This window comes from Eptesicus fuscus, chromosome 2 (genome assembly GCF_027574615.1).
Source record: "Eptesicus fuscus isolate TK198812 chromosome 2, DD_ASM_mEF_20220401, whole genome shotgun sequence".
Lineage (NCBI taxonomy): Eukaryota > Metazoa > Chordata > Mammalia > Chiroptera > Vespertilionidae > Eptesicus > Eptesicus fuscus.
The window spans coordinates 9,156,869-9,169,670 of NC_072474.1; the positions used below are offsets into that span (position 1 = coordinate 9,156,869).

The 12,802-nt window shown below is 38.2% G+C and overlaps 1 protein-coding gene across 2 annotated transcripts in view; it reads right to left on the bottom strand.

The window, feature by feature from the left end:
* Positions 1 to 12,802, bottom strand: part of TOGARAM1 (TOG array regulator of axonemal microtubules 1) — a 148,548-nt gene that overhangs the window by 67,583 nt on the left and 68,163 nt on the right. The window contains exons 8-9 of one of the 2 annotated variants that reach the window (XM_054725471.1): positions 4,741 to 4,890; positions 2,244 to 2,330 (exon numbers count right to left, since the gene is read on the bottom strand). In XM_054725471.1, the coding sequence (XP_054581446.1) occupies positions 2,244 to 2,330; positions 4,741 to 4,890 (237 nt within the window). The remainder of the gene's footprint in view (positions 1 to 2,243; positions 2,331 to 4,740; positions 4,891 to 12,802) is intronic. The other variant, XM_054725477.1, reaches the window with a different exon arrangement.

Consider the following 12,802-nt stretch of genomic DNA (forward strand, 5'->3'; position numbering starts at 1 on the left):
TCTTGGTAACTTGCCTAATAAGAATCCAAGAAGGTGATCTAGGGTTTTTCTACCTCACTCCTGGAGGATAAAATGAAGGTCCGCTGCTGGAGGGTCTAAGGAATGTCATATCCTGCCCTAGCTGGTTTGGTGCAGTGGATAGAGCCTCGGCCTGCCGACCGCAGGGTCCAGGTTCGATTCTGATCAAGGGCATGTACCTAGGTTGCAGGCTCCTCCCTGACCAAGGCCCAGGTCAGGACTCATGCAGGAGGCAACCAATCGCAGTGTCCCTCTCACACTGATGTTTCTCTCTGTCTTTCCCTCTCTCTTCCACGCTCTTTAAAAATCAATGGAAAAATATCCTCAGGTGAGGAAAAAAAGAAAGAAAGAAATGTCATATCCTATGAAAGAGACATTTTGAAAATGCCTAAAGAAAGTTGTCATTTTTTCGTGGTGAAGGGATTGGAATCAGTGTTGATGAAAATACCTTGGCAGCTGCGGCGGCCGGCAGTGGCAGCAGCAGTGGGGTGATGGGGATAGCGTCTTCCTCTGATCAGCCATGTTGCCTCCTGCAGAGGGAGGCCTACTGACGACTTAGGCCCGCAGGGAGCGGGCCTAAGCTGTCAGTAGGACATCCCCTGAGGGCTCTCGTACTGTGAGAGGGGGCAGGGTGGGCTGAGGGACCCCTCCCCCAGTACACGAATTTTGTGCACCGGGCCTCTAGTATTTCATATTTTTCTTTAAGTATAGTTTGGAATAATCAAAATTAATGTGCATTGTTTCAGCACATGTCAACTAACAGAAACATCTGATAGCCCCCAAAGATGTTCAGTAACAAAGAGAAGCAAATTTCAGTAAATGAAACAATTTACTCAATAGCCCACAAACATAAAATCTATATATAAACTATCAAGAGATGACTAAATCATTAGATAAATCACAGGAAACAGATAAAGAACAAGTTATCTATAAGTAATATAATTTTTGTTATGAGAGAGGCTGACATAACTAATCATTTTTAATGTTACTTTTACTTTTTACACTATATTTTCTTCTAAACAAAGATGTATTGAAAGAAATATTGCTCAAATCTCACTTGTAAAATATAAGATAAATATTCTTAAAAGATACTTTATATATAAACTATCCTTATAAATCTCTTTTTGCTACTTCTGTCCAATTCATTCAACTAGAGAAAAATATTAATGCAAGGAATCTAGTTTGCTAACACTTCAACCATTCATCATTAATAACTTTCCCAAGTTACTCATTGGGGATCTAAGTTGTTATTATGTTAGAAAACAGGTTTAAAAGGACAACCAGCAGAGGAGAGGAATGGGAAAAAGACAAAGTTCTGAGATCTTATCCTACAAAAGTCTGAAGTTTCCTGAAATATTAATTCACTCACATATAGAACTCATTGGCATACTTCTTTTGGAAGTCTTTTCATTCCCTGCACTGCACTCAGTATTTACTTTAACCAGATTATTTGAGAATGCAATTTTGAGTGATTATGCCCAAGGCTACACTATTAATTCTGGTTGGCTCATCACCACTCCATTCCTTTAACATGTGGCACTCAGCACCTTCACTCATTCATTCATTTACTCCTCACCCGAGGATTTTTTTGATTTTTAGAGAGAGAGAAAGGGACACGGATAGGGGGGGAGGCGGAGGGAGAAGGGAGAGAGGGAGGGGGGAGAGAGAGAGAGAGAGAGAGAGAGAGAGAGAGAGAGACATTGATGGGTTGCCTCTTCTACATGACCCAACAGGGATCGAACCCAAAATCTAGGTATGAACCCTGACCGGGAATCTAACCGACAAACTTTTGGTGTTCGGGACAATGCTCCAACAAACTAAGGCACCGTGCCAGGGCTGAACATCTTTATATAGAAAGTATAAGAGAGATATAAAGATAATAGTATCTTTACTTTTAAGTATCTTGTCCTGCTTCAGGCCGGTAGAGTAGGGAAAGGAGCAGGAGAGTAGGGAAAGCTTTCTAAAGAAACAGCTTTTAAACCGGTATTCTAAAAGCAGACATGATGTGGACATATTAAGATTGGGAAAAAGAATGTAGGCAGACTATACATACTAAAAATACTACTATTAAAAAATGCTAGAGCACAGGGCATGAGAGAGATATAATAGTAAGAATTAATGCAAAAAGTTAAACTACACAGCCCTGGCCACCGTGACTCACTTGACTGGAGGGTAATTCAGTACAAGGAAAGGTTGCAGGTTTGATTCCCGGTAAGGGCACATACCTGGGTTTCGGGTTTGATCACTGGTTGGGGCACATATGGGAGGCAACCCATTGATGTTTCTGTTTCTTTCTCTCTCTCTTTCATCCTCTGAAAATAAGAGGCAAGATGTTTTATTAGATTCCAGGGTGTGGTAATGAAGGCCCAAATTAAACTGAGAATTACTTGTAGGATGGGTCACTGACTGAACTTGGAGAATAAGGAGATGACTCTAAAGTTTTAAGTCTCCATAACTGGGAAATGCTGATGCTGCTAACAGAAATGGCTAACAAAGGTAGAGGAACAGATCTGAAAAGAAAAGTTTGGTTTTGAACATGTATATTCTTATTGACCAGATCTAGTGCATATCTGGTTTAGAATTAGAAGTCTGAGTCCAACCAGTATGGTTCAGTGATTGAGCTTTGACCCAGGAACCAAGAGGTCGCCTGTTAGATTCCTGGTTGGGCCCGGGTTGTGGCCCGATCCCCAGTGGGGGGCATGCAGGAGGAAGCAGATGGATGTTTTACTCTCACTGATGTTTCTATCTCTCTCCCTTCCTCTCTGAAAATCAATAAAGACAAATATTTTTTAATTGCAAGTGTTGAGTGTGAAGTAATTTTCTGGAGTAGAATTAACTGCTGGTCAAAAGATATACATATTTTTATGATTTTGCTGTATGAAAAAGAATACCATTAGCAGTGAATGAATATAATTAGCAATTATTTCAAAACAATTATGAAGCACAGCCAGTATGGCTTAGTGGTTGAGCGACCTATGAATCAGGTGGTCATGGTTCCATTCCCAGTTAGGGCACATGCCTGGATTGTGGGCTTGATCCTCAGTGTGGGGTGTGCAGGAGGCAGCTGATGAATGATTCTCTCTCACTGATGTTTCTATTTCTCTCTCCCTGTCCTTTCCTCTCTGAAATCAATAAAAAAATAATAATAATAAAATAAACAATTATGAAAAGGAAAATTTAAAAATTGTATGTTAGGGTAAGGATCGCCTTTGGAAAGAAAAGTATATTTTGTATTTGATTTTCTTTACATGAAAAATAAAATATGCAAGAAAACATTAAAAAAAACCCTATCATTCTCTTCTTTAAATATGTTTTTATTGATTTTTAGAGAGAAAAAGCGGGAGGGAGAGAAAGATAGAAACATCAGTGATGAAAGAGAATCATTGATTGGCTTCCTAATGCATGCCTGCTACAGGGGTCGAGCCAGCAAACTGATGGGGAATGGAACCATGACCTCATAGTTCATAAGTCAACATTCAATCACTTAGCAACACCTGCCAGGCTCCTGTCATTCGCTTTTATAAAAACAATGAACAACTGATCTCCTTGACAAATAAAATACATAGACTTACATTATGGATTAAATTTTAAGAAATGTACACAAAAAAGAAAAGTTTCTAATCAATTTCTCTCTTACTCAATTTGAGTTATTTACCGCAAAATTATACATGTCCTGGAATGCCTGCACACATATGACTTAAGATCTCAGAAATAAGAAAAGTTGAGCTTATTACAATTCTAGCTGCTATACATAAAAAATGATAGCTCCTTACACTTACCAGATTACAATGCTTAAATACAGGTTACTTCGAATTATCCTATTTAAATATTTATACCCTTAAAAAATCACTTACTCCTTGCCCTGTCTGTGTGGCTCAGTTGGTTGGAGTGTCATCCTGTGCAATGAAATTTGGTTGCCCATTTGATTTTTGGTGAGGTCTCAAACCTAGGTTGTGGCTTCGATTGGTGGGCATACTATTACATATGGGAGGCAACTGATCGATGTTTCTTTCTCATATTGATGTCTCTCTCTCTCTCTCTCTCTCTCTCTTCCTCCCTCTTCCTCTCTCTAAAATCAATAAACATATCCTGAGGTGAGGATTAAAAAAAATCACTACCCCTTAACTTAAGGGAAATTTTTTAAATGAAGCTGTAATAAGATCTCTGAAAAAATGGAAAGAGCAGTCACAGAGATGCTACTTACTACTAAGAAAAACAAAGAATGTAAATTGTTAGTGATAATAAAGAAGCCTTCCCAGGTTCTACCACATGGAAATTATATTCCAGTTTCCATAGTTACTCCATTGTTACAACCTACGTAGGTATCTGAGAGTCATTTACTCACATGATTTCTCCACCCATTTTAGTGGTAAAATGTCTTTTTAAAAAAGTGTGTGTGTGTGTGTGTGTGTGTGTGTGTGTGTGTGTGTGTGTTCTGGCGGGGTGGGGAAGGCAGTGTAAGTAGGGATTCCCTAGTTTTAACCTATTGGGCAGTTGCTTCCCTGCACTGGCTCCTCAGGCAAGCCTATAAGCCAATACATGAATTATGTGTTCTCCTACTTAGTAAAATTATTTGAGCAACAACATATTAGCAGAAGGGTAAGAGAAAAAATTTCAAAACTGAGAAATTTCAATCAATGTTTCTTTAATGGCAAGCTTAGGGAGGATTCTGATTTAGAGACAATCAATCTTAAAAATTAACTTGCTATGAAATTTACTAACCTTTTGTATGCTTATGTCTTGGGTGTTCCTTATTTTGTATTTTTAAAACACTAGAGGAAATGTCATGTGACCTAACATCTTCAAAATCACCACATTCAAACCCATAGTTCATACGTTGACCAATTATGCTTACGTTGGATGTTGTAATCCCTACAAAATAAAATAACAAAAATATTTATTTGAATGATTAGGTAATATGATAGAGATACATATCTCCCTTCTAAACCTATCTTGCCTTCTACCCTTTAAAAAATGTCAGTAACATAACAATAGAAATTATAACATTATAGTAATTTTAAAAGTTTTACCTTATTTTAAATTTTGTGTTACTTTTTACTTACTAGCAGATAAGAACATTTATTATAAGCCATACTACATTTTACAAAACAGGCTTTAAAATGACAATGAAATATAAAATTCAATGTTGAAAGAGATAATAAAATACATATATGTTAAAAATATGACAAGCATTTCATGTTCAAATGACATTTTAAATTTTACAGCAAAAAGAAAAATTTTAAGTCTAAAATGTTTAAACTGTGTCTTGAGACATCCTTTGCATTGAAAGGCTGTTGGTTTGACACTCCATTCTTTTCTTAATATATATTTTTATTGACTTCAGAAGGGAAGGGAGAGGGAGAGATGGAAACATCAATGATGAGAGAATCACTAATTGGTTGCCTCCTGCATGCCCCTCACTGGGGATCAAGCCCACAACCCAGGCATGTGCCCCGACATTGAATTAAACTGTGCCCTCCTGGTTAACCTTTCACCCACTCAACCAGGCTATCTTCCATTCTTATGTAATGGGTCTATACTGGTCTGGCTGGTGAGGCAATAAACTACATCGTGACTAAGAGCACAGAATCTGGAATCTTACTTCCTGGCTTTATTTTTGGAAAGTATTTCTTTTCTTTTTAAAAAATTTAATTTAGAGAAGGAATAAGGGAGAGAGAAAGAGAGACAGAGAGAAAGAGACAGAGAGATGGAGAGACATGGGTGAGAGGTAAATCAATTGGTTGCTTCCCATATGAGACCCGACCAGGGATCCACCTGCAACCTAGGTATGTGCCCTGACTGGGAATCAAACCTGAGACCTTATGGTGCACAGGAAGACATTTCAAGCAACTGAGCCCCATTGGCCAGGACCCTGGCTTCAAAACATAATACCACCACTTAAAATGCTGACAGAACCTGGGCAACACACTTAACCTTATTTGTAAAATGGATATAACAGTAATACTTCTTCCAGAACTGTTGAGAGGATGAAATGAAGAAAATAGATGTAAAGTGTTTAGCAAAGTGCCTAGCATATTATAAATACCCAAACAAATCAAAACCTTAATGTAGGCCTCCTTTTAACAAATACCAAAAATTTAATCTATATGTTTGGATGTTTAAACTGACCACCCTATGCTAATACTCTGCAGCTGTGAAAACCACTGTGTACTAAATGAAAGTCCTAGGCAATATATATTTGAGTCACCATCCATTTTTATATATAGCTCCTATGTAAACCATTAAGTCGTGATAACAACATACCATGTTTTTAATATTGTTGCGGGTATTTTAAGAAAACAATAATGAGGAGAGGAGATGGGTGGTTGCAGGTGGGCTAGAGAGGACTGTAAAGGGCACTGGGCCAGTTCATAGAGAATGATTTAAAACTATCTGATAATAGCCTGGCCAGAATGGCTCAGCTAATTAAGTATCATCTTGTGCACTGAAAGGCTGTTGGTTTGATTCCTGGTCAGGGCACATACCTGGATTGCGAATTCAATCCCCAGTCCTGGCACGTATGGAAGGCAACCAATTGATGTTTATCTCTCACATATTTCTCTCTCTCTCTATCTCTAAGCAATATCCTCAGGCGAGGATTGAAAACAATCTGATAAATAAATTATAGACAACTTCCAGGAATAAAATGGCTTTCTTTCCAAATTCTTCTTAGTTTTGGTATTCATAAAGTAAGCTTCATAAAGATACTGGCTTTGAGTGGAAATGCTTTCTATTAATAGGTGAGACTAATCATTAAAACTAAGAGCTGGTTCTTTAGGGATGTTCTTTTCAAATATATGTATACATTTTAATTGATTTCAGAGAGGAAGAGTAAGGGAGAAAGAGAAACATCAATGATGAGAGAGAATCATTAATCAGCTGCCTCCTGCATGTCCCCTACTGGGGATCCAGCCCATAACCCAGGCATGTGCCCTGACCAGGAATCCAACCGTGACCTCCTGATTCATAAGTTGATGCTCAACACTGAGCCATGCAAGCCGGCTAAGAGATGCTTTTTTATTGTGTGTGTGTGTTTTTAAAAATATATTTTTATTGATTTCAGAGAGGAAGGGAGCGGGAGAGAGAGACAGAAACATCTATGATGATAGAGAATCACTGATCATCTGCCTCCTGCACAACACCTACTGGGGATTGAGCCCGCAACCCAGGCATGTACCCTTGATCAGAATCAAACCTGGGACCCTTCAGTCCGCAGGCCAACGCTCTATCCACTGAGCCAAACCAGCCAGGGCTAAGAGCTGTTTTTTTAAAAAGCTAAACAAAAATGACAAACTTTTAGCATCATATGGCACTTTCTGATTTCAAACTATATTACAAAGCTAGTAATTATAGCAGTGTGGTATTGGCATAAAAACACACATAATTGATTGAAACAGAACAGAGAGCCCAGAAATAAAACTAATTATACATGGTGAGTTAATTTATAGCAAAGGAGCCAATAATATACAATAGTGAAAGGACAGTCTCTACAATAAATGGTGTTGGTGTTGGGAAAATTGGACACCACATCCAAAAGAATGAAACTGATTACCTTACAAACTTCACAAAAAAATTAACCCAAATAAATTAGATGATAGCTCATTGACATCAGTCTTGGAGATAATATTTTGGAATCAACACCAAAACCAAAGGCAACAAAAGCAAAAACTAAGCAAGTGGGATTACATTAAACCAAAAAGCTTCTGCACAGCAAAGGAAACCAACAAAATGAAAAGGCAAACTACAGAATGAGAAAAAATATTTGCAAATCATATAAGGGTTTTAATATCCAAAATATATTTTAAAAACTCATGCAACTCAATCTCAAAAAAAACCCTCAAACAATCCAATTTAAAAATGGGCAGAAGATCTGAACAGAAATTTTTCTAAAGAAGATTTAAAAATGGCCAACAGGTACATGAAAAGATGCTCAACATCACTAATCATTAGGTAAATGCAAATAAAAATCACGATATATTACCTCACATCCTGTTAAAATGGCTATTACAAAAAAGACAAGAAATAACAAGTATTGGTGAGGATGTGGAGAAAAGGGAACACGTGTGCATGGTTGGTGGGAATATAAGGAAGTGCAGTCCCTATGGAAAAGAGTATGGAGGTTCCCCCAAAAAATTAAAAATAGAACGACCATATTATCCAGCAACTTCACTTATGAGTATATAACCAAAAAACCCCCCACAAAACCACTGCCTTGAAAAAATATCTGCACTTCCATGTTCACTACAGCATACTTTATGATAGCCAAGATACGAAAACAACTTAAGTGTTTACCTATGGTTGAATGGATAAAGATATGATATAGATACATAATGGAATATTATTTAACCATAAGAATAAAATCTCACCATTTGCAACAATATGGATAAAGCTTGAGGGTAGTATGCTAAACAAACTCAGGCAGACAGAAAAGGCAAATACCGTATGATCTCCCTTATATGTGGAATAAAAAAACCTCATAGATACGGAGAATAGATTGCTGGTTGCCAGAGGGGAGGGCTGGGGATGGGTCAAATGAGTGAGGGAGTCAAAAGTACAAATTTCCAGTTATAACATAAATAAGTCATGGGGATTTAATTCATAATACTGCACTACATATTTGAAAGTTGCTAAAAAAAAAAGTAGATCTTAAAAGTTCTTATCCTAAGAAAAACAATTCTATACCTGTGTGGTGACAGATGTTAAATAGATTTGTGGTGATCATTTTGCAATGCATACAAATATTGAATCATTATATTGTATACCTGAAACTAATATAATGTCTTATATCAATTATATCTCAATTTAAAAAAATAGGTGATGCTAATATAATGCTACAGGAAAAAAGTTTACTATAATATCATTCAGAAAATTTAGCACTATGTGCTATAATAAATAGTGGCAGAATATATCTGGAAATATTTATTGGAAGTGCTGTGTAAAGACAGATTAGGTTTATAGTTTTTACATAATTATTTTTGTTTTTGTCTTCAGATAGTCTTTATTATTTTTATTTTTAACAATTAAATAATAAACTTGTAGGAATTTTTTGCTTACTGAAAAGAAAACAAACTCCATCCCACATAAGCAAAAAATATAAACTCAAATTTATAAAACACTAAACCATTAGCAACTTGAAATTTTGACAGCATATTACATTTAACCAAGAATATCCTATACTGAATTCAATAACAGTGTTTCTAAAACTTGATCCTAGAAATACCTAAGTTGTTAAAAATACAGATCACTAACCCTAAAGATTGATTCATTAGGTATGAGGTGAGGCCCTAGAATCTGTATGTCATATGCATTCCTGGTTATTCCTAGGCTTAGGCAAGTTTGAGAACCATTAAATATTAGACAACATTGGGAAACACAGAATATTGCCTTTTGAAGTATGTACTGTTATAAGAATGATCACTCTAACATAACTTAAATGACTCACAAGGTCATACAACTAGGTTCTGAGGGAAACACACTAGGTTTTCTAAGTCTATTCTTTTCTACTTCCAAGATATTCTTCCAAAAGAGGGTTCCACTTTTATAAACTAGATACAGCCTAGCAATAGCATGTTTCTTCAAATGTATATAAATGTTTGTAAAGGTATAAATAAGTTACTAGGACAATCAGCTTTAAAAAGGATTAAAGAGTAAGTTTATGTATTGTATTTCTTTGTCTTTCCTTTAGGGCCGTGGTCGGCAAACTGCGGCTCGCGAGCCTAATGCGGCTGGCTCTTTGGCCCCTTGAGTGTGGCTCTTCCACAAAATACCACGGCCTGGGCAAGTCTATTTTGAAGAAGTGGCGTTAGAAGAAGTTTAAGTTTAAAAAATTTGGCTCTCAAAAGAAATTTCAATCGTTGTGCTGTTGATATTTGGCTCTGTTGACTAATGAGTTTGCCGACCACTGCTTTAGGGGAACAAATGCCAAGTGCCCACTATGCACTAGGTGCTTTATATATGTTATACATCTAAATCTTCAGTACGCTTCTCAAGGTTTACATTATCAGACACGGAAACTGAGTTTCAAAGTGGTTAAGTAACTTGCACAGTTCATGAATATGGTTATTAAATATTAAATTGGGATTAAAGCTAGAGTCTTTCAGATTCCAAAGCACATATACATTGTCTTCTTGTGCCTAGTAAAGCTCTTTGTTGAATACTACCTTTGTGAAAGCCAGTATACCAGGAACACATGGTTGAATTGGGCACTCGTGATTATGACAGAAACTTGGTAGATAATCTAGAGGTAAATAATCTCTGGGGTTCAAGAATCAGAGTCCAAAAAAGTAAAACAACCGAAATACCAATATAAAGATGTCAGTGCAAAATTTAATATCACAAAAGAATAAACAATTTTATTTATGAATTGGGAAGGCTTGCCAGAAAGGACAACTGAACTGTTTTCACAGCTGAGTAAGTGTGATGTGAATTCCAGATTTCATCCAGAAGAAATAGTAAGTACCACTGCAAAGAGATGGGGAAAGGTATTGAAGGTGATCTGATTTAACTGGAACACAAGATACAAAAAGGGAAGTAAAAGATGAAACTGGAGAGGTGGGCAAGGGCCAGATCATGGAAAAATGTCCTGAATAAATTTAGACTGGGCAATACAGTCAGATTTGCACTGTGGGGAATAGATTGAAAGTGAACCAGACTGCAACTGAAGAGAAATCTTAGGAGGCTAAGTAGGCAAGAAATGAATAAGAGTGATAGTGAGAATAAAACTGGGATGAATTCAAGACATATTTAATAGCAAGATATTAACAATTATAGCAAACAATTAGCTACATATATAGCTTTTTAGGACAGTAAAGTAGCCTTAAAATTTGATAGGAAAGAGCAGTGCAGGAGAAACCAAGATGGTGGCTCAGGTAAACACCTGAAATTGTTGCCTCGAATAACCACTTCAAACCCACAACTAAAAGACAAAACGGACATTATCCAAAACCACAGGAAGGCTGGCTAAGTGGAAATTCTACAACTAGAAGGAAAGAGAAAAGCACACTGAGACTCAGAGGAAGTGCGGAAGTAAAGTGCAGAGGTATGGAGGCGCAACTGCAGAGAGGGCTGGCAACTGAGTACGCGGCTGGCCATTTCAATCCGCAGGGAGACACAAGCTCCCAACTGCTCTGAACTCCAGTTCCGGGCGAGACTCTGGGGACCCAGACTCATACTGGGAGAAACTTGACTGTCTGGCTTCGGGCAGAACTCAGGGCGGCTTTCTCTCAGAGGTGCTTGCACCGATTACTGAGGGACACTGAGACCTGGGGGCCTCTTAGGGCAGGGCAGAGGATCAGCCATAGCTTTTTGCTCTGCCCTGTTAATTCCCTTAGACCCCACCCCACCCATGCTGTGGGCAGAGGCTTTTGCATATGAATGGCCTGGCCTTTGCAATCTAAAATTACCTAACAAACTGCAACTGGGTCAGAGAGTCCCAGAACTTCCAAAAGAAGGCCCAAGGCCCCACAGCAGCTTGCATTGCTTCACAGCTGGGCCTCATCCGGGCACCGCCAAACCCCAAACAAAGAAGAGGAATCTGTAGATCTCTCCGTAGCGCCTGCTGGGTGGCCGCACGCAGAGGCTAAATTTGCACCTCCTTGGAGATCCAAGAGCCATTGTACAAGGTGGTCTAAGTGGGACCATCCAGATTACAACTCCTCAGATCCATAAGGGACACACTCAGGGGGCAGACTCAGTGAGCACTAAAGCCCCACTGAAGCAAGTCTTGCCCCATAAGGGTGACTCCAGCACAGAAGTTCTCCCAGTGTAGACACAGCTGATCCTCACAGCCAATTGGCCTGGAGGTCAATTCCTCCCAGTGATACCAACAGCAATCAAGGCTTAACTACAACAACACTGTGCACACAGCCCACAAAGGGGTGCACCAAGATCCACCTCAGGTGATTGGGGAGGCTGAGCCACTGGGCCCTATAGGACACCTAGCACACAAAGCCACTTTATCAACTCAGGGAAGCAGCCAAAATGTGGAGACAAAGAAACAGGTCACAAATGAAAGAAATGGAGGAAAGCAAACTACTGGAAAGAGAGTTCAAAACCATGATTATAAGGTTAATCAAGAATCTTTTCTAGAAACCGCCGATAAATTTAGTGAGACCCTCGAGGATATAAAAAAGGACCAACTAGGAATTAAGCATACACTGACTGAAATAAAAAATAATATACAGAGATCCAACAGCAGACTAGAGGATTGCAAGAATCAAGTTAAAGATCTGAAATATGAAGAAGCAAAAACACCCAACCAGAAAAGCAAAAAGAATAAAAAAAATATGAAGATAGTGTAAAGAGCCTCTGGGACAACTTCAAGCGTACCAACATCTGAATTATTGGGGTGCCAGAAGAGTGAGAGAGCAAGATACTGAAAACCTATTTGAAGAAATAATGACAGAAAACTTCCCCCACCTGGTGAAAGAAATAGACTTACAAGTCCAGGAAGCGCACAGAACCCCAAACAAAAGGAATCCAAAGAGGACCACACCAAGACACATCATAATTAAAATGCCAAGAGCAAAAGACAAAGAGAGAATCTTACAAGCAGCAAGAGAAAAACAGTTAGTTACCTATAAGGGAGCACCCATACGATTGTCAGCTGATTTCTCAACAGAAACTATGCAGGCCAGACTGGAGTGGCAAGAAATATTCAAAGTGATGAATAGCAAGAATCTACAACCAAGACTACTCTACCCAGCAAAGCTATCATTCAGAATTGAAGGTCAGATAAAGAGCTTCACAGATAAGAAAAAGCTAAAGGAGTTCATCACCGCCAAAC